Source organism: Sander lucioperca, chromosome 11 (genome assembly GCF_008315115.2).
Source record: "Sander lucioperca isolate FBNREF2018 chromosome 11, SLUC_FBN_1.2, whole genome shotgun sequence".
Classification (NCBI taxonomy): Eukaryota; Metazoa; Chordata; class Actinopteri; order Perciformes; family Percidae; genus Sander; species Sander lucioperca.
The window spans coordinates 15,202,770-15,226,242 of record NC_050183.1 but is presented as its reverse complement, the minus strand read 5'-3'; the positions used below and the strand labels follow the sequence as shown (position 1 = coordinate 15,226,242).

General features: G+C 40.7%; 1 protein-coding gene across 2 annotated transcripts in view; it reads left to right on the top strand.

Moving 5' to 3' along the window:
• Window positions 1-23,473, top strand: part of pik3r3b (phosphoinositide-3-kinase, regulatory subunit 3b (gamma)) — a 287,621-nt gene that overhangs the window by 97,431 nt on the left and 166,717 nt on the right. For both annotated transcript variants that reach the window (XM_036007026.1, XM_036007027.1), the window contains 2 exons: window positions 2,151-2,225; window positions 2,530-2,607. In XM_036007026.1, coding sequence (XP_035862919.1) covers window positions 2,151-2,225; window positions 2,530-2,607 — 153 coding nt within the window. The remainder of the gene's footprint in view (window positions 1-2,150; window positions 2,226-2,529; window positions 2,608-23,473) is intronic.

The following is a 23,473-nucleotide window of genomic DNA, read 5'->3' as shown; positions in this document are numbered from 1 at the left end:
GAATGCACATCACATGTCAGTCAGTCAGTCAGTCAGTCTGACATTTATTTCATTTGTTTCTGTAGATTGTGTAAATTGTGCAGGAACCAATTCAATGTCTGTACTCCCTCTACGCCGACAATATCCTGTTCTCTCTTTGCTTCTGTTGTGTATCCCACTTGTGTCAGATTATATTGACTCCAAGAGAAGTTAAATGCTCCACTAATGTTGTATTCTCAAATGTGTAAGTGGAAAGTCTGATGAAGGTGAAGTTCGGATTGCTCTGAGTTCACAAAGTGTGACTTATGTTTTTAGTTTTTTTGTTCTCTACGGTACATATAAGGTTGGAGTGCAAAAACCTCAAAATGATTTACCATTTTTGAGTGAACTGTTTTTTTCACTGACTTGGCAACAATGTTTTCATAACTCAAACCCAATTTATGTCAATGACAGTTACATTCCCATGATGGAAAGCGCATCCTCATGAGTTCAATGTGAAAGTGTGATTGGAAAAGTGGAACTGGATTTGTTCCTACTTCCCTCACCTCAACTCCACCTTCTCTGTTCCCCATCGGCCACTTTTTTGAAAGCTCTGGTTCAGAAAGTGTTTTTCCCCGTTCAATATCTCCATTGACGTTTCATTATATGCTTATCTAAAGAGGCTTATGCCAGGAACCAAGCCAACCAGCTACGAGATGAATCGTGACCATAGAGCATTTGATTGAGCGTAAAAAAAAATAACATTTTGAAAACGGCAAAGGTACAAGACTGTGTACATAAACTATCATAGACGGTAAACGTTTCCATGGTAACCGCGAGTTCTACCGATCAGAGGCGTCGCTGTTACGCTTAGGATTGTGCGTAGTGTAGTATTTCTCCATGTGATCGCAAATAAAACATGTTTTTCTTCAAGGTTGATTTCATGCGGACTTGTGCCTCCTAGAAACTTTTGTTCCATAATCCCGTAGATCAGGGTCGGTCTACCTTGGATGGTTTAGACATTATGGTTGATAATCAAAATCCTTAGGGAGAAAATACATTTTTACTTCCAGAACCACACTGTTGAGCTCTATACATCCTGCATTGGCTGAGCACTCTGATGCACTTAATCTTTAATTGGAAAATGCTCTTTCTCTTGTGTCTAATTTATTCCCAATAGTGGATGTAATGATGGCTGCTGCTGCAGCCTGTGGGCTGTAATCAAATCCCACATGTTGCTTAACCTTTTCACATCCTCTCCTGTGGATTAGCTGCTGGCAGGCAGCACATGCACAATATTGAAATTTATGCGGATAATATCTGATTGTTTTCACGGCCAATTTGGCCACTCCCGATTCAGATATTTTTCATTTGATTGCAGTGCCGCCACATGTATGTTTTGTTGGTTTCCCAGAATAACTTAACTTTCTTAAACCCCAAAAGAAATTCAAAACTTAACATTAACACAATTAGGTTGAATTAGTATCATTCTTTTCTAACTGGGTAAATGTTTCATAGTTTTTTTTTGTAAGTAAAACATATACATGTCTGGAAAAATTGTGTATCGACTATGAAGAACAAGCTGTGTGTGTGTGTGTGTGTGTGTGTGTGTGTGTGTGTGTGTGTGTGTGTGTGTCACAGTACACTCCCTAGAGGGCATACGCAGTCACACACACTCTGATTCATCTGTTTAGATAGATGGATTGTAGAAATTGCAAAGAAAATGCTCACGGTGTACTAACTGTCTGAGGAAACTATTTGAACTATATATTTCTTTGACGTTTTCTGATGATTTACGGACACAGTATAGCCTACTAGTTAAATACAAAGAAAATGTAAACTCAATTTCATATAATGATCTCTCAGCCAGACTTACAGACCTGTTTAAATCTATAATGTAATTTTGTGTCATGCAGAAACCGGTTTATGCAGTAAAACAGCACATGAAGGAGTAATTTTCTTTCCTGAATATTTTGTTATTTTTGCAAAGTGAAGAAGGCGGGCATATTAAAAGTTAATGGTGGATTCCATTGTATGTCATAAATTAATAAGAGAGAAAATCATAAGGGGAGCAATGGTTGTTGTTTTAAGTTGTTGTTTTAATGTAAATTATTGAAACCTCTTTCTTTCTCTCTCTCTCTCTCTCTCTCTCTCTCTCTCTCTCTCTCTGTCTGTCTGTCTCTGTCTCTCAGGTGTGGAGGTGGAGCTTCTGTCTGAAGCGACTCCTGTGGTTGTTAGGAGACTCATCGAAGCCGTCGAGAAACACGGTGAGAGAATACAGACAGAAACACACATGTGTAGCAAGCATATTTATTAAAGGAAATACTGTGTGTGTGTGTGTGTGTGTGTGTGTGTGTGTGTGTGTGTGTGTGCGTGCGTGCGTGTGTGCGTGCGCGCGTGCGCAATATTACATTTTATTCATGAGACTTTCTTGATTCTCAAGGACACCTTACATGAACAGATAGTAAAAGATAAAAACAGATGCACAACAAAGACTATCCAGAATTACAAAGCAATGAACAACAACAGACAATTGCTATCAGATAGTATTACCTCTGTTTTTTTCTGCAGGTTTGAACAGTGAGTCTCTGTATCGTGCTCCTCCAGCCTCCAGTGGACCTGCAGAGCTGCGGCAGGCTCTGGACTCAGGTACACACTCCATGAAATAAGTTGATTTATTGAAGCACTGAAATGTAATCCAATGTACTGTATAGATTTGGAACTCTTCCAAAATGGCACAAGTCTCAAATGTTTTAGGTTGTAGAAGAGATTCAATAATTCATCCACATCCATGGTGCACCCCCGTCATGGCTGGTCATTTTATCCGTGCAGTGTGAGCATAAATGTGTAGTGTGAGTTAACGCAATGTACAAGATTGATAAAAAAACACAGTGACTACATGTTCATGGACATATTACTCAGTTTTTTGCCTTTATTCTGAAAAAAGACAATATTCCGACTAAGCTGTTTACATGAAGTGAATATTCCACTAATATTACTGTTTACATGGAGCCGTGCAAAATAGGATTTTTTAAGTGTTTTCCACTGGTGTCGGACTTGTTGGACCAGAAATGTGTTATTTTCTTTTGGACGTGGATCTCTACTGCAGCCCTGCAAACTGTTGGCTGGTTGTTTTTTTACAACAGCATAGTTTTCCAGCGGTGGTGGACTTGTTGGACCGTGCGAACAAAGCCTCCCTCTTCTATTCCTATAACCAGCTTCTTGAAAATGTCGGCGTTGCAATGTTTGTGCATATCCAAAAACCTGTTGATATCCAAGTCTTTGATAATGCTTTTCTTTTGGCCATGTATCTCTACCTCAGCCCTGCAAACTGTTGGCTGGTTGGTTTGTATACAGTAACCATAGCAACGCACAGAGCTGACTGTAAGCGGCAAACAGGCAAGAGGCCATAAACCGTCATAAACTGTAGTAAAAACCCTGATTGAGACACAGATTCTAAAAGCGCTGTATACTTGTTTAAGAAATGTTTCTAAAACCTGAATAGTTTAGTTTATTGGTTTACACATATTCAAATACTGCAGATTAATATACACAAACAATAAAAGATGTAATGGAGAGATTAAAAATATCCTCAGAGGGGCTTAATCTGGCAATCTCCAATGCATAGTCCAATTAAAATAGAAAGAAACTAAAATACTGAAGAAAAGAAAAGCCAAAACTAAAATTACACACAATATCAAAACAACAGAATACATATGAAAGGTAAAATAATATTGGGAGTTACATGGGTTGTTTACAAAGACATTCCATTAGGATACCATTGCACCGACAAAAATTACAAAAAAATACAATTGGTAGCTTTGAAAAAAGCATTTTTCAAAGCATTTGCAAGTTAACAGTAAAAAAAAGAGTTCATTATAAAACGAAGGTAGTATCTTGTTGATAGATTTGTGTACAAATAAAGTAATCTGTAATTGATTGACTTGATAAACAGTGATGATGCCTGATCTTAAAACCAAAAATGATAATAATGATTTTTAGATGATTGGTAAGGCCCTTTTCTGAAGACAAAAACAAGGGACAAGTTTAGTGGGATGAGTACTTCCCCATACAGATTTACAGTAGTATATGTAAGGTTAACCATAGAATAATATAAAAGCATGGCAACCTCCGTGTTTATCATGGAACAGACTTTTCCCAAGATCCCAATACTTTTTGCACAATTTTAGTTGTGACTGTACTAATTTGCTTTTTCCAAAGAAGAGACTCATCAAGTTGTACACCAAGAAATCTTGAAGACAGAGCTCTATCTATAATAGTAGTGTTTATACAGTATGTATAAATGAAGACTGACCAGCATTTCCTGGTTAAACACTAATGAAAAGAACATGATTTCTTAATATTAATAGATAATTTGTTACAGTTAAACCAAGCATTATCTTAATGAGTTCTTAATTTAATACTTTCACTATTTCATCAGGGTCTTTATTGGAATAAAAACAGTTGTGTCATCAGCAAATAATACCTTATACACCAGTATATACCAGTTTGTTTGATACGTTACATAGATCATTAATATAGATTCAAAATAATGATGGCCCAAGAACTGATCCTTGTGGTACACCACAAGTGACATTGCAAAGAGAAGAATTGATATCATTGATAGAGATAAACTATTTTCTGTCTTCCAGATAACTTGTGGATTTTTTTAACTCCCAGATGGGAAAGTTTAAGGAGAAGAATATAATGACTTACTGTATCAAAAGCTTTAGATACATCTAAGAAAATCCCACCAGTGCTTTATTTTCTATCTCGAGCTTTATAGATCTCATTAACAAGATAAGAGAACGCCATGTAAGTAGAGTGATTCTTTCTAAACCCATATTGGGGAGTTAATAGAATATTATGCCTATCTAGATGATTCAACAATCTTTGATAAACAAGTTTTTCCAACACTTTTGCCATTACTGGTGAATAATACTGGCATATCACACAGGTCTCAATCAGAAAATGCTACATTTGAAAATAGTCTTTCTTCTGAATATCCAAAGGGAATATGCTGTTTACATGCCCTGTATCAAATTCTGAATATTGTCTTATTTGTGATAATAGTGGAATATTGTGCATGTAAATATACTCAGTGTCTGCCCAGCTTAATTCTGATCCGTGCCAGCTGCTGACTGAATGAATCAAACAGCACGTTTGAGGCACAGTTAGCATCTTATTTAACTGTGCTTAGATGCTGTCAGACTTCATAAATTAGGCAGAAGAATTCTATATTCTATCTAATAAATAATGATGACAAAATGAACGAGAGGATCCACCAGTGAAATGTGGGACAAGTGTCACTCACTCACACTTATTCATTAAGTGGTTCAGCATCAAAACAAGTTTTAAAATCCATCACTAATGCACACTCTTCTCCCTTCATATTATGTAAATATTATAGCTCAATGCCATTGCTTCTTCTTATGTACCGGGTGCCAGATATCATGCAGTTATTGTGACTTCATGTGAACTGTCCTGTCATGTTTGAATAGAGCCGTTTTGTTTTTGTGATATTTCAACTGTTTGAAGATTTTTTTCCCCCGTAATATTTCAACTTTTTTCTCAAATATTCCAACTTTTTTCCCGTAATATTTCATCGGACATTTGCGTATGTGTCTTAATGACAAAAAGCCTTTATTGTAACCGATAAATAAAGCCAAAGATGTTACAGATTCCATGTCTAAAAAGTGTCAAAAACTGAAAGTAAAATAGACCTTAAAGATGTGTAGTGGTGTGTTTAGATTCTCTGCTGCAGTAAAAGGCAGCAACACTTGGTTCTATTAATCTCTGCACAGTAACACACTGTATAAGCAACATGTGGATCAACACCAACAGCCAAAGCTCCCAAATTTCATCTCTGCCACTTTTCTTTGTATTCAAACCAATAAAAACTCCTGCTGGGACCGTACCGAGTCGTATCAGGCTACTGAGGCTGAATGAAGACAAAGTAACTCACACACAAAAAAAGTTGGCCAAGTTTGAGTCACTGAAGTTCATTTTTGGCACCACCAGGGAGTGCTCTGACTCCGCACTTTATTTTGGGAGCAAGCGGGGAACTCACAAAATCCAACTATAGACTCCACTGTGAGGAGAGAGGAGAGAAAGCAGGGAGGGAGGATAAAAACATGTATTTTCACCTACAGTATGATGTGACACGTATGAAATACAGACCTTTGCTCTTATTCAGCTGACTCACCATCATTAGCCTTAGTTATTCCTGTGCTTTTTCTGCTGTGACAAATCCATTGTCTCCATTTTCACTCAGAATTTTCCATAATCAGTCCATAACCACTTTTATCTTGTTGTTTAATAAGACCTTAAAGTAACTTTTCTGTCATTCAAGTAATTTCTCAAAGTAATTTTCACACCTGTAGTTCATCCCAGGAAAAAAAATCTCTAATTACAGTCTATTCTTACACTCTTACTACAACCAAACCAACAGGAGTACACATGCAGTCATACGGACTATCAGGTAACTTGTTTTGGACAGTTTTGGCGGTGGGGTGGTCTGCTGCATTATCATAGCAGACGCCCAGTTCTCCGCGCCGGTCACAAAGTGATCCTTCTCCTCTCCACTCTACAAAACGGCTCTCTCTCTCTTCCAGTGAATGAGTGAGTGAGTGAGTGAGTGAGTGTGCATGCGTGCCTGCGTGTATGTGTCGCTGTAGACACAGCTGAGATATCAAGACAGCCAAAATCACCATAAACCTGGGTGTTTTATTTTGAAATGTGGTTTATTTTGTAAAGTGTCGGGCTGCACTATGGCCTTCCTGTATGTGATTACCTGCCATGTTTGACACATTCGCTCACGGAAGAAATATAGGAGACACCGAAACAATCGCTGTGGCACGCGGGCTGGTGCAGCCACCGGTGTGGCCAGACAGATTGAAAAACATGGACACCTGTGTTTCTGGTGTAAGGGGGGGATTTTCTGGTGTTCTCTAACTGGTTGTTTGGTTCGCACTAGAGTTTAATTGACAGTTTTCACACCAGCCTAACTGAACCAAGCAAAACGGGTTAGTTCTGAGAGCACCCTAAGGGCCCTTTCACACTTAGGCCTACCTCGTTTGATCCGGACCAAACAGCCGAACCTTGGTCGGATGATGTGGTCTCGGTCCTCATCAAATTGAACCATGGTCTGGTTCATTTCTAGCGTGAAAGCATTTTTTTTGGGATGGATCGGGTCTCTCCCATGTTTGCAACTTTCCAATAACAGTTATAAAATAAGATAATCCTGAACAGCATACTATTAATAAACATTAACTGCATCAAGTCATGCAGGCAGAAACAAGCGGTTTGTCCTTGGTGAGGGCGTAACATAAGATTAAAAAAGGTATTATGATACCTGAAATACTGAGCAAATCTGCAGATGTTGCCTGTTGGCAGTTGTGAGAGATTTCAACAATATTGGGATATCAGTTCACTTAAATAGCACAACACATTGGTAAAATGCACAAAGAACCAACCCTGTCAGTCATCTCTTTAAAAAGATCCAAAGAGATGAGTGCAGGGAGGGAAATACAAACTTTTGTTGAAGCTTTTTCTGAGCAAAATATACCTTGCACTTATGGGATGTCTACTGCTCTTTACTGAACCTTCACATACTTGTTGAGGAGAAAGCTGGCTTTCTACTAAAAGTTTTTCAATCAGGAGAGACTTCATTAGCAAATATGAACATATTTATTGTATCGACAAACATGAAATGGGAATTGTATAACTCCATCGAAACCATAGGCTATGTCATAAAGGGTATATGAACCCAAACATATCCTCCGATGGAGTCCAGACACTGGTGGTGGTGATGAAAATGCACAGGAACCAATCAAGAGCCAAGCACTGACGATACCCGAAGATGTGGGCGAGACTTCCGGTGGTTGAAGGGGAGGAGGCGGGACGCACTCTATTCCTGAAACAACAACTGACAACCGTAAAAGAGAGAGCAGATTTAAAACAGGATGTCATGCTGTGATAGGCTCGTGACAAATGCCCGACTCTGATTGATTTAATTAACGACACAGCTGAATGTGATTGACTACTGACAAGTGACATGCCGAGAAACAGCTGATCAACTAGGAATGATGAAAAAGGAATATGAAGTATTTCTGTAAGAACTTACGCTGAGCTACATTTCCTAAAGCAGCTTTAAACTCCTGACTCAATCTTTACGTTATTTATTTAGGTTTAACTATGAAAATCAGACTTGGGTTGTATTAAAATCCCCCTGTAAATGATTTATCCAGAAGATCAGGATCATAAGACTTGTTGTGAGGGATATTTGTCTCAGTGCACACATCCAATTTTCTCCAGAAAACGTCAACCGCAGTGCAAATCCAATACAGTACATTGAGCGTAAAGAAAATATATAGTGTTGAAGAAGACACGCACACACATAAATGCACGCACCTGGCCTCCTTGGGCAGTGGTGGGAGGTCAGCATGGGGCCAAAGATATGCACATACTCAAAGTAATTGACTGAAAGGAGCTGACATGTAGGCACTCAGAGGAATTTAGCATGCCGGCTTGACACGCACATCCACATATATGTTGAGACAGAAATGGGGCTGCATGAGAGAAATCCTGCGCACGTTATGGTGGAAAATGCAGGGAAATGCAGCCGCAGTCACACTAGCTTAATGTGCAGTATAGTGGTCTAATAGACACAGACAGATCCTATGGAATATACATGAAAAACAGTAGCTTGTGTGCAGATTTGTGCTGACATGTATCTGTGATGTTACCACAACGAGGGCGGAGAGGGATGGTCTGTTGGCAACGAGACGGAAAAGACATGTCTCTTTGTCTTTGCCTTGTTGTTGCATATAGAAATAGCTCTGTCTAATTGTCAGAGTTTAAGTTACACAGACAGATGAGATGGAAGGTATAGATAGGTATGTTCTCTACTGACTCCTAAAACTCAGTTGCTGCAACCTTTGGTCCCACGGACAAATCATGTACGTCATTCCTTGAAACCCGTACTGTTTTTGGTGAAAGTGCTTTTAAAGTTTTTGCACCCTCATCTTTGGGTGAGCTACAGAGTCTAACTAGAATACTAGAATATTTGTATTAGTATGAACGATTATCAAAACAGGACTATATTACAACTCAATGTACTATGTTCTATCTATGTAACTATGTTTGTTCTTTTATGTGACATTTTTAATGCTGCTGTCTTGGCCAGCACAGACTTGTAAAAGAGATTCTGAATCTCAACGGGAATATTCCTGGTGAAATAAAGGTGAAATAGGAAAATTAAAAACAAAACAAAATAGAGAAAACATGTCTGGCTGTGTGTAAAGCTCCCTTTATCCTGGTTTTTAACACAGTCAAACCTACAGTAAAGGCTGCTTTAGCAGAAACACCCCACTCTGGACGCTTGGGGATCGGATCTTGCTCGCATTGGGATCCCATCAGCCAGACCACTTGCCGAGGTGGCCTGGCTCGCATTGAGTTGAGTTTGAATCCCAGTGAGGTGTGGCCAGCATGTGGGCACAATCCTGGCAATTTATCAAACGTAGGTGGGAGGCGTCATCTCCCCGCCACACGGGAGTACCTCTTCCGAGCTAGAGCAAAGGGAAAAGTCAAAGAGTCAAAAATGAAGGAAAACCGGGGCTGCAGCACAGCTGAGACCCGCTCTGTCTTATAGCACTGTGGTCGCTGTGGTCGCTGCGTTCTCCTCAACAAAGCACGTCTCGTACGGGCCCTGCCACCATTACAGAGAAAAAGAAATACAAAGAAAAGAAAAAGGCTTTTTCTTGCACCAAGTGCCATTCTGGATGCAGCTTTTGTGTAGAAATATATCTGATTATGCCGGTTGCAATTGAAGTGCCAACATTGAGACAAATGCAGACATTTTTTTTCATAACTCACATACACACATATTAAATACATAATATTAAATCAAACACTCAACCAAATTACAATTCAAAACCAAACCCCTATTACCTGTGCACCCCTCCATACAAAATCAGTTGCAGTTTCCCAATTTTCATTCTTTTTTCTATTCCTCTTAATATTGACTATAAGAATGCTTCCTCAGATGCCAATGTTTCAGCTTATTCCATCCCATTCTCCTGCAGTTTAAAAGTTATCTTTTCCAACTTAAACTTGAGAGGTGTTTCTAATAGTCTGCAAGCGACAGGGAAAGAGAACAACATTTACAACCGCCTCATTATAATGTAGAACCACACCACCTTTAACTATGACCTCAGTAATAAGCATATCATTGAGTTTACACATCTCCGACAATAGCCCTATTTGCACGGGACCAGTATTACTAGGGGACCTCATGTGATTTAGAAATTACCCCCCACTTCTGTATTTCACACGGCGCATTCGCACCGGATAAGCAAATTCTGTATTTTTACTTTCCCCCACATATGATGTCAATACTCTGTGAAAACTTTCATTTATAATTGCCGACGCAGGCAATATGCAGGGCTGTAGTCAAGTCCACCTTTGTCGAGTCCAAGACAAGTCCAAGACCAGGACTAGTCGAGACCGAGTCCAAAGAGGTTCAAGTCCAAGTCAAGACCAAGTCTAAAAAAGTTTGAGTCCAAGTCAAGACTAAGTCCAAATGAGAGAGAGAGAGAGTCAAGACCGAGACAGGAAAAAAAGAATCCTCTTCAAGGCCACTTGCTTACCTGTTCATAATTTGTGATGTGAGAGACAGTATATCTTTTACTTTAATATGATAATGTTGTTTTATTATTTGTAATAATCAAAAAGCAAGTGCACAGTAACACACTATAGGATGAAATTAGGCCACATTATTTACTTAAAATGGAAATGTTCCCATTCTTGAACTTACTACTTGTCCTGAAGAATTCAATGCCTGTTCTAGATGGATTTTGAACTAAACTAATACCTGTTTTCTGAACGAGCTCGCTTCATAAATGGTTTTGTTTTGAAGGAGGAAGTCACTTTAGAACAAAAGCATAAAGTGCTGGACTCGGTTGAGACCAACTAGAATATTTGGCGAGTCCAATGGCCGAGTCTGAGACAAGTCTGAGTCCAAATACCAACGAGTCCAAGACAAGTCCAAGACAACAGAAAAGCATCTTGAGTCCGGACTGAAGTACTACAGCCCTGGCAATACGCACAGGACTAATATTATTACACAACATCTGTGTTTTGGCCACATTTGAAAGGTAATTTGGGGTGAAACATTTACTTGACAACTTACGGACATGGCAGATTTGCGATTGAGATCACAGACGACCTCTAATCATTAGAAATCACTAGAGGTCCCCAGGTAATGTAGCTCAGCGTAAATTCTTTCAGGAAGACCTAACAATAATCAGTCTCTCCTAAAGCGAATCAGCGCTTGAGGCGCTCTCCTTCTGATAATCCAATCAGGAAAGGCCAAAGATTTCATAGGCCAATCTCAACACGTTTAAAAGCGCTTTCTCTCCCTGTGCTATCAGCTGTCATTTCAGAAAGGCGTCGTCCCTCCTACTTCCCTTCCACCTCCCGTCCTGGTGGTTCTACGGCTGTCACTCCAGTGCCCCCTCGGCCTGGTCTTCCGGCCTTCTCCACCGCCACCGGTGTTTGGATTCCATCGGGGGGTTACATCATGGTTCCCTACCCCTATATATTAAATGTATTAATATATCTAATGTATTAATACAAATGTATTAATATAACGATGGAGTTCAATCTCCAATACTATGTTCAAATCATGCTCTTGTTCAATAAAACATTTTGCATATCTGCAAACAGTCTCTCCTGATTGAAATACTAGTCATGTGCGAATAAGGTTAAAAAGTGAACGCCATCAACCTCATAAAGGCAAAATTCATGGCAGAGCTGTTGTATTGATTGCACATGTGTACCTAATAAAGTGGCCACTGAGTGTAAATCATCTTGAGCCTTAGTTCTGTCTAAACATGTACTGCTAGTTTCCATTTTTCTTTTGAAATCCATTGATTGCCAAGTGCAGTGTTGCCATGGAGCCAGCCTCTTAGCTACATTCTGGTGAATATGCACAATGAACAATCATGCTGCTATAGCTATAAGCTGTTCCTGTTTTGAACTACGGGTGTGCAGACAATAATCACTGGACTACTTAGAAAAAAAACTTTAAATTTGATGATTTTCAGGTATGATCTTTGATCAGAAAAAAAGCATTGCTGTACAAACGTACATGACATCTGAGTGTGTTATGACTCTGAGATGAAGGGGGTTAATAGATAACCATGAAGCATTTATCTTCAAGAGAAGAGATACTTTGTACCACATTTAGCTACCAGTTTCCATCTGCAGTCCCAAAGCAGGTAAACAGGTGGATCAGATTTGAGTAAATGCAAGTGTAAAAAAGCCTTTTGGTTTGGTTTGATCGTGTAGAAAATGAAAGATGTATACATTATTAATACTGTTATGTGTTCCCGGGAACTGGAGGGTAGGTTGTATGTTTGCAGGTGCATTCTAAAGTCATTTGAGTGTTTATTATCATAGTTTTCCCCATCATCCTCCTCAGTTATGATGGTCAGAGTTTAACCACAGGATCTGCACATCTGGACATTTATTGAGCAGGTTCAGATCCTCTCAGCATCATTGTTACATGGCCAAAACAAAACAAAAGAAATAGTGTTTTGTTAACATGTAGTATGCAGTGAGATACCGCAGTTAATGACCTATATCTGTGTTTAGCAGTTTAGCTGGTCTGGGAGGTTTCACGGATCATTATTAGAGCACGATGCAACATCAATCACTCTGCAGGAAGAGTGTTGGGCTGCTGCAGTGCTCCGCCTCTCTTTGTTGTGTGTTCTTGCTGCATGAGTTATGGAACAGTGTTATGTAACAGCGAGTTGTTGCATTGTACAGGAACTCTCAGGCTCTTCCACCGATCATTGATCTGTGTGTGTTTGTTAGTTGGTTCACTGCATAATGTATGTACAGTATTTTCCTACCAACGTGTGTGTGTGTATGTGTGTGTGTGTGCGTGTGCGTGTGTGTGCGTGCGTGCACAGGCTCACAAAGCTTTCAAGAACATTACCTCATCTAGTTGACCTCCGATTGGTACACGGCCCGGACGTTGCCATAGTAATAGCTAGCCTTTTTTTAGCTGGTTGGTTCTGCCGTGCCCACACATCCCTCAGTGTGTTGGCTCAGTAACTGTGTGTGTGTGTGTGTGTGTGTGTGTGTGTGTGTGTGTTGATCTTCTATCTTTGTGAGGACCAGATTGAGGATGACGACATTTGTGGAAAGTGACATTTTGGACAGTGGGGATATATATCACAGTAAGAATATATTGAAGTGAAAAGATTTGTGAAAAGTGTGGACATTTGCAGAAGGTGAAATCACACTTGGACTGAGAGGACATTTTTGAAAAGTGATGACATTTGGGGGAAGTTGAAGTCATGGTTTAACAAAGGACATTTTAGCAAAGAGTGAAAACATTGTAATTTCCCCTCCGGGATTAATAAAGTATAAATTATTATTATTATTATTATTATTACTGTCACAGAGGAGCGAAGAAACGAGAAAATATTCACATTTAACAAGCTGCAATCTGAGACTTTTTACCTTTTTTCATAATGACAAACCGATTAATAATTTATCAAAAGAGTTGACGATTAATTCCATAGTTGACAACTAATCGATTTATCTCTGCGGCTCTAGGTGGAGACATTCTTCCCTCCCCATCCTCCCATCCAATCCGTTAACCGATCACCGCTAACAATCAACCCATCTGCAGCCCTGGAACCATTAAACAATCTTTTATTTCACTGCACCTCCTTTATGTACTCTTCAATCTCTCCCTCTCTCTTCCCTTCTCATCTTCTATCTCTTTCTCTCCCCTTTTTTATTCACTCATTCATCACCGTCCCTTGTCTCCCCCCCTCCCTGCCGCGGTGACAGGAGCTGCTGAGTTCAACACAAATTAAAAGAGCTCCTTTTGCTCCATCTCTCCATCATTTCCTTCCATCCCCAATCTCTCCATCCTCCCTGTTCGTCCTTCCCTACCGTCTGTCAGTCCCGGAGCCCTGCGATTGGTCTGAGGTGATGTCATCATCTTCTTCTGGCGCCCGTCAATAACCTATTAGAAGCCAGAGTTTTTACAGTCAGCTGGGGAGCGAAAAAGTGCCACCACACACACACACACACACACACACACACAAACACACACACACTTGCACACTGACGCACTCATGCACAATGGACGTGAGATGGATACATAAAAGCTTCTGGCTGTCTTGGAGGTATTTGGTAAAATTGATGAGTGGTTCTTTGTCACCGAATGCAGCCAGTTCCATGTTGTGCAGAGTGAAGGCAAACAGTGTGAAAGCAAGGCGTTCTTTTCTGCTGTGAGCAGCCTGTTATGCTTCTTCCGTGCAGTTTCATTTTGCATTTCTCTTCACCTGGGAGAGAAAACAAGATGTAGAGGTCTATGTGTACTTATCTGTCTGTAGAGTTGAACTACAGCAGCAAATATGCAGCTCTATCCCCAAAGAATTACATTCATATTTGATGATTTGGCACCTCACGATTTACGCCCAGTGCCAAATGCAGGAATTAGTGTGTTCTTTATGTAGGCGAGACATCAAGTAAGGGTGTGGAGGCTGGGGTGATGTGGGCGTGTTGCTCGTCTAACTGTCACGCAGGAAATTGAAGTTCACGTTGAGTCACAGACCTGCAAATTACGTAGAGGGGAAGAACTTCACTCTGGACTTGGTTAATGTTGTTATTGTTTTGCAGAGTTGTACAATTTTCACGTTTGTGTTTTAGACTGTGGGTAAAGTTTATACATCGTATACATCAGGGGTGGCGAACCTGTGGCTCGTGAGCCGTATGCGGCTCTTTGCCTGCTCCTGTGAGGCTCTTACTGTGTGGCTGGGGGCTGTGTCATTGGTTGATTGTTGTTTTTAACTTTTCTGAAACATACAGTATTTCAGATAAGTAACACATTTGAATGCATCTGCCAATACATTTGCCAATTATTTTAAAATGGAAAATAATGCAGCAGAGTTTTGAGGACAGATTCTGCAACCTGAGGAAAAACAGCGGCCACAGATCACCTTCCTCGTTAACCCTTTCACTGCTGAATCCGATTGTTTGAAAGCCCCTCTAGTGACAGATGAGTGAGAGAGTCGCTTCGAGTGGCCACAACCGAGTTCAAGCAAGACCTGAAAGGGATTGTGGATAACAAAGACTGTCAGGTTTCCCACTGAGTCAATCTAAGTGAGGAAAAAAAACTATGAAAACTGCTATGTATTATGACTGTCATCAGATCTGGAAGTCACTGCTGCTGTTGTAGTGTGGACGTGCATGTGTTGTGTGGCTTTTTGCTATGGTGCGTTTTTTTTGTGTGGCTCTTTATACCTAACTGGTTGGCCACCCCTGGTATACATCGTCTTTTCACGACGTATACGTAACTTTTCCTCCTCTGTAGTGAAGCTTGTCTTTCTCACTGAGTTTGAAAGCCTATCAGACACCACAACAGCAGTACAACTATGAATTCACATTCCATTTCCTTTTCCCAGTGTTGTGACCAAGTCATCTTTGCTCAAGTCCCAAATAAGTCTCAAGAAAGTCTCAAGGTATGTTTTTTGGGGGGGCAAATCAACACTGTTAGACTTTTTTATTGTAAATATGCGGTAACTCACTGGCAACGTGTTGCCAGTGAGTTACTGTAACTACCCCATTACAGTACCATAACTGTACATGTTTTTTACAGTATGATGCCCTTACCGCATTTCCATTGTACAGTATAATAACCTTACTGTAACTTAGTTTTACAGTATAATAATCTTACTGTAACTTAGTTTTACAGTATAATACCCTTACAGTACTTTTACTGTAATTACAATTTGCTAAATTAGACTGTATGGGAAGCAGAGAAAGGTCATGAGTTTACCTCATCTAAATTGTTAACAGACTTACAATTTCTGCAAAAACAGAATATGACAGTATAAAAAATAACACATCAGTCATCAGTAGTAGTAGTTTACAGGGTTTTTCCTCCCCAGATAATTCATAAGGTCTTTCTACTTTCTTTTGCTGTTTGTCGGTCCCAGCACGGTTAAAAAAATGTTTTCCCTGTTTGATTAATTTTGTAATTTCAGAATTCATACACATTTTTACTAATATATTTTCATGACTTTTCCATGTCTTTAAGGCATATCTTTATGACCATAAATCCTCTCAAACATCTGTATAAACATCCATCCATCTTCTTCCGCTTATCTGGTAACGGGTCGCGGGGGTAGCAGCTCCAGCAGGGGACCCCAAACTTCCCTTTCCCGAGCCACATTAACCAGCTCCGACTGGGGGATCCCGAGGCGTTCCCAGGCCAGGTTGGAGATATAATCCCTCCACCTAGTCCTGGGTCTTCCCCGAGGCCTCCTCCCAGCTGGACGTGCCTGGAACACTTCCTAGGGAGGCGCCCAGGGGGCATCCTTACCAGATGCCCGAACCACCTCAACAATCTGTATAAACATGAAAAGTAGAAATAAAATAAATTACAAAATTTACCACAGTATATCCTAAAGGTTACCTTTTTGATTTTCAACCTGGACCCTATTTTCCTATGTTCTTTTGTCTAAGTGACAACAATCTTTGACAATCTCTGACAACACTATGGAAAGGATTCCTACAGAGGTCAACAGTTCTGTTGAAGAATAAGATCCTTTTTTTAAACATAAAAACATACCCAAAATTGCTATTTTAACCCACCAGACTCCGTGTAAATAAACAGTAACTTTTGATTGTCTGGTGTAGTTTGGTGATGGTGATTTCGGGGCTGTTTCTTGTTTAAACAAAAAGGATCTTCCTCTTTAACTAAAATGTCTATCTCTGTAGGGATCCTTTCCATAATGTTGTCAAGACACTTAAAATAATAATCTGAGAACGTCAGTGGCAAAAACAGAACTTTTAGTGGACAAAATTGACGATCACACATTTGCCTTATATGATTACATTGGAGCCCGGTTCGAAGCTGCAGGTCAGTGTTCTCGCTCAATACTGGACCAATTTCAAAGATTGTTGTTCTTATCAGTCACTTAGACAAAAAAACATATGAAAACGTTAACTAAAATTAAAACAACACTATGTAACTTTTGCTGAGTAACTGTGACCAATGCTGACACAAGTGGTAAATACAGGATGCCAGTGCATTTAGTTCTGTCGATGTTGGAGCAGGCAGGGTACGTAGCCGCACTGTTCATCGTACTGTGTAATCATTTTTCTGATGTTAACTATATTACATCACACAAGAAAATGCTTACCTAGTTTGATGTCTTCCACTCAAACTTGGTGGAGGAAGGTGGTGACTTGGGAGCTGATGCTTGTCACCTTTCATTGGACAACTCCTCCCGTCTTGCAGCTTGTACCCACTTTGGCCATGCACTTGGTGCCCTCATCTGGGTTGATCCTTAAGAAGAAACTGGTTTTAAATTTTCATAATAATCAACATCAGTCATCTTTAAATACAACCATTTATCCCCCTTAAATATACAGTATGTATGGAAGAAAACCGGCCAGCGAGCACGTTCGGTTCAGAAAGTCACAGCGAAAACACACCGGGCACGTACGCGTAGCGTATAGCCCATGAAGCATAGATACATGCCTGATCGCGCACCTGGCCATTCATACCGGACGCATTTTTCTCCGTGCCAGTCACAAAGCCATCCTTCGTCTCTCGGCCCTCTCTCTCTCCAATAGAAAGAGACAGGATGAGTGGGGGAAACTGTGTGTGTGTCACTCTCTCTGTCCGTCCATCAGTCTCTCCCTCCTTGTGCCTGATCGCGTGTCTCGCTGTGAGAAGTCAAGGCAGCCCAAATCCTCATGAACCTACTGTGGTCTTCCTTTATGTGATTAACTGCCTTGCTTGACACATTCTCCGAATGACACAAAATGATTACTGCAGCTCGCGGGCCGAAGTGGCCGCTCCGTGACCAGTATGAACGGATAGATTGGATGACATAGGCGCTGAAATAAAAATAGCTGCGCTACGCAGCTATGCGCAACGCTTACGTGCCCGGTGTGTTACCACAGTAATAGGGCTCCATATACCCAATTATTTTTCTCAGTTGTTTTCTCTTTGTCAGTAAGTGTATGGAGTGTTCATACAGTCCAAATATGTACCATTACCTATTAAATGCTTTATGCAGATAATTACTTACCTCTGTACCAACTCCAGTGTAGTAGATGCTGACTCTTGATATTCAAGATTGAATGCATAAAAGGAGCCAAAGAAGACGACAAAAGCACTGGCGAAGTCATTAAGTTGGTTAGCTTCAAAGAGGACCTTCCCCTCAATGCTGACCATCCAATGGGTGGAAGACATCAAACTTCTTCCTAAAGAACAAACAAACATCTCATCTTAATTGTAGTGTGTCACAGAATACCAAAATACATTGCTAATAAAGCATCCTCCTCTTCTTCAAACTATTTCTCGTACCTAGCATGATCACCCTTGGTGTGGTGGGCAATGTCACCTCCTGCTCAATGGAAATCTTGGTCGAGGTTGGCTGCAAACCAAAGCATCTCACATATTGGAAGTAATTTCTGTTTAAATAAAAATGTTGAACTGATAGTGAGGCTGTAAGAACTTAACAAAGAAAGTGCTATTACATCTGTAAAGATGGAGATTTGGTCGTCTTGCTCTTGAAGTTCATTGCCTGGTGGCTCAGCAAGTGATGAGGGACCATGTGCTCCTTTGGGCCACGGGGCCAGACCTTCATGTCCAGCTTTCTTCTTCCTCCTGTCTCTCTCAGTTGTCTCTCACAGTTTCCAGTCACTGGTTGTTGTTCTACATATGAAATGAAGAAAATTATTATTTTTAAGTGCATGCATGGGGTTATAAAACACAATTACAGCTAGATATGCATTCCATGCATTAGTATGCAGGGAACCAGTATAATGTAGGTAACGCTTATATTGTTAGAATAACACAGAATGCTATATGATGCATTACAAGTTAATCACGTAATAGATAGCTAGATAGCTAACAACAACACTATTTTGTCAAGAAAAACTTAAATCCATTATAAAGAGTCCTTAAATCACTTGTTTAACGATCGGTCGATTTTAAGGTTAAGCGGCGAGGGAAATAAATACATTTTACTTTTCTTTTCCCGCATAAAGCATGGTAGCTATACACTCAACTCCTAACACCATATTCTTTGAGTTACACAATCTTTGGCTTAGGTCTCATAAACTAAAACGGATGAATTCAATGAAATATCACATTACAGAATGCTATAATACTACTGTAACGTTGGGCACTGAGGCTAATTTTTGCTGGACATCTTCATTGTTTTAAGTGGCCAAACACTGAAGCCGAGGGAAAGAAAATGCTATCCACAAATGCTCCACGTTAACGTTACTTAAAGACGTCTTTCCTGTCACCCGACATAACTTTTAGAGTGGGTGTTTTTTTTTAAAGATGTAATGTTAACATTAGATGCTATTAAAACTAGATGGGCAACTGTAGAGGTAACGGTTTAATGGTAACTTTACCTCCACTAATGTTAGGTTAATATAAACGCACAGACCAACCCACAGACTCAACATTAGCATAAGCGGAGGTAATGTTAGCCAAAATGCGGCAACAGCAAGCTAAAAAGCTAGCAGTTACTCACCTTAAACTTCCAGAATATGGGTTGTGTTTTAATTCAAAGATAATGGTGGTCTGACAAGTGAAAAAGATGTCCCGAACAGCGCGTGTAAAACGAGTTGTGTTAGCTTACCGAACGTCGTCATTACAGCTAATCCTCACCATGGAGAAAATGAAACTAGTCAACAGTTTGCTCTTGCCTAGCTATGACGCAGGTCGGTAAACTAAACCTAACGTCGCTGCTTGCGAAGGCTTGTGAGCAGATTTTAATGTCACAGAATTAGCAAAGATTGGTCTTACCTTAACGCTGCTCCAGCTCTCTTCGAGGAGTGTGTGTGACCGGACTCTGGTGCCCACAGACCAAACCGGGCGGTACTCCTCCGTAGTTTCTTCCCGGTGTTACACCGAAATCTGTGACCCATCGAGATCAGTGTCCCCCTACCACAACCTGAACCAAACCCTTGTCCCTAACCTTAACCACGGAGGGGGGCGTTACGCTTTTAACAGGAGGGACACAGATCACGACAGGTCACAGATTTCGGTGCAACACCGGTACTCCTTTCAACGCCTTTGAAGTATCGACGCGCTGCTCTTTTGAAGTCGTGAGGTCAGAGTTCAAATCTGGCGGTCAAGCATTTATATCCGTAATGCCTTTCTTGTTTCTCTCAATAAATGATTTACACTGCTGAAAAACACGTCACATTTTTTAATTACCTTCACTGCTAAAAGCATAACAAATAGTGATATTTTTTTTTCCATTTCATTGCTATGCTTCTATAACATTAACTAACAATTTTATTTAAGTCTGTCTTATTCAACTACAGTAGCACTACTGCTGTTGTTTTACAGCAGACTACCGCAAATTCAAAATATACAGTAAATTACTGTAAATTAAATGTTATTACCCATAATGCAATGCATATTACAGTAATGAACCGGAAAATAAAATGATGGTATTTTACTGGGCATTTTGTGGTAAGTAACTGTAGAAATTACAGCTAAGTCTAACAGTGAAGTCACTTTTTTCTAGCATGACATTTTTAAATCCAAAAGTGATGACTCATGGCACAGACACCACATTGTAGTTTTGGTCCGACTAATGAGGCTTCATCAGGGGTCGTTGATGTTATGTGTTGCCATAGCGAGGAATTTGACTGACATCCAATAATGACAATCACATACCGGGGAGCTTTTTGAGTCCTCCAATCATGATTCACAGTTTGCGCTGCTGCCGCTGCATAGCATACTTGATAGTTAGACAGAAACGTGACGTTACATTATATTTTGTATTTAACGGCTAAGATTCAAACTTATGAATACACGCAAGTCATCCGAGTCATCATGCCTCAAGTCAAGTCAAGTCAAGTTCTAGTTATTAACTTACAAGTCCAAGTTTAGTGTCAAGTTGTTTATTTTTTGTCAAGTCGCAAGTCATCAAAACGGTGACTCGAGTCCAAGTGACAGAGTCTCAAGTCCACATCTCTGCCTTTTCCTTTCGGGAATATGAGCTGGTACAATTTTGCCTTACCACAGCTGCACCTTGCTGGATGATGTTGCCCAGTGTTGCAGCAAAAGTTTAGCCTGGTCCTACCAGACTCTCGTTCATTTCATTTGTACAGAGAGTCTGGCCACTCTCCATTGACTCCAAGTGTTAACTTCCTTGAAGGCGGGTACTCTGTTGAAGTTTACAACTATTTGATCTGCCCAGAGTCACTCTGGTAGCCTGGTTCCGCCCTCCTACATACTGTCTGGTAGGACCAGGCTAACAAGAGGGGAGACGACAACAACTATCGGCTTAGCATTGCTAGCGTTAGCCTTAGCCAACTCCTTCACCACTAACGGAGCGAGCTGGAAAATCAAACTTTTCCCGACCCCCGTGGGGAGGAGGACCACGACATCATGGCCACCAACAAAACTCAGCAAAGATTGTTCTTGCTCGGGCTTTAACTTCTGGATATTCAGCAGCGTTGCCACAATGGACCGCATCTTTCTCCGCCGCCATTATGGAACTATAACTCAAACTAGCGCACAACCTCAACGTCATGGTTCTCAGCCACTCCCTCTGTTCGCTGATTGGACCGCCAAATATTTGGTCAGAGAAAACCCAAGAATATACTGCAAACCCAGCCGTAGTACTGAAGGAAAATGAAAATTGAGCGGAAGTACGTAGGAGGGCGGAGCCAGGCTAGCAAAAGTTGAGCCAGGTTCAACAGTGCTAATGAATCGCAAAAACATAAAACTTCAGATCTGTGGGTGTTAAGGTTAAAGTCAGAATGCCAGATATTTGATCAATCTAATGACGTCTGCACAAACCAGAGCTGAGTCATTGTTACTCAGAATCAGAATCAGCTTTATTGGCCAGGTTTGCGCAAACAAACAAGGAATTTGACTCCGGTTAATCTTTGCTCTCTATAAGTACAACACTCACTTAACATATAAGAATAAAAAAAAACTGAATAAAAAACAGAAGGACAGTGAGAAATATATGAAAAAACTGTTAACTATACAGCATAACAATACAATAGAATTTAGAACTTTACAAAAATATACAATAACAATTGAAGAGAGGGAAGGAATAGTGCAATATCAGTATGGTCTGAGATTTAAGATTTGAATATAAATACAGTGCAAGGCAGTTCAGTGCAATGGTCAAATATTAATAATTATGTAATCGTAAGACTGAAAATATACATGAGGTAGATGAGCAGCTCTGTGTGAAAAAATCACAACCTCATCTTTTCACCGACACCTTGAATATTTACAGTTTTGACAAATCAGATTTTTAATGAACGACTAGGTCCAGCAGTCAAAGTCGACAACATTCGGAAATGTGCAGCCACAGAAAATTCTCTCGAGCTCTGTCCTCCCCCTCCTCCTCCTCCTCCTCCTCCTCCTCCTCCTCTCTGAACACTGAACAAGCTCTCAGCATCCCATTCAATGATGTCATCTTTTACACAGTGCTGGTGAACACACAACCTGACACTGGATTTGGATGTATTTACTGTACTGTATGTAAATGCCTCGATAACCTGCATATAGACCTTCCCCTTGTCGTTTCTTCTTCTCTCCGTCTCTGTGTGCTCCCTTTCTGTCTCAGATTCTTATCTCTGCCATATGCTGCCCTGTAACATGAACGACTAAAGCGATACCTGTGGCTTCACCGTCTGTTAGAAACACACTGTTCAGCGTCTTTTGTTCTCTTTTCCCTCTCACACTGCAACTGGAAGCTAACATTTTATTGTGTCATGTCTTGCTCTTAGTCCTAACACACAATCACACAGTGAGAGGATGCAATTTGCTAAATGTTTAACCTGAGTAGTCTAAGCCATATAAATCTGACTCCTCAGCTAGGATTGGTGGCCTGATGCTGCATAAACACGGAAATATGCTCCCCCATAGAAATAAAATGGATAGAAAGGCCACTGGACTGTTTGCTGTGGTCATTTGATTGGTACACCACAAAATGGTGATTGTTGTTAGTAGTAGTAGTCACGGTGACAATATGCGTCAGTGGGCCGTGAACCGTAAACTGTAAACAAGAGCCACCCGACGCAGCTCTAGAGATGGTCTCGGAGTTGCAGGGAGTGAGGAGGGAATGTTAGACCCAGCGGCAGTGGGTCAGCGGGCCGCTAACGTTAGACCCAGTGGCAGTGGGTCAGCGGACCGCTAACGTTAGACCCAGCATTAGTGGGTCAGCGGACCGCTAACGTTAGACCCAGCGGCAGTGGGTCAGCGGACCGCTAACGTTAGACCCAGCATTAGTGGGTCAGCGGACCGCTAACGTTAGACCCAGCATTAGTGGGTCAGCGGACCGCTAACGTTAGACCCAGCGGCAGTGGGTCAGCGGACCGCTAACGTTAGACCCAGCGGCAGCGGGTAAGCAGACCGCTAACGTTATACCCTGCCCGCTGTTCAGCTCATTCTCTGTAACCGATGCAGCACAACAGC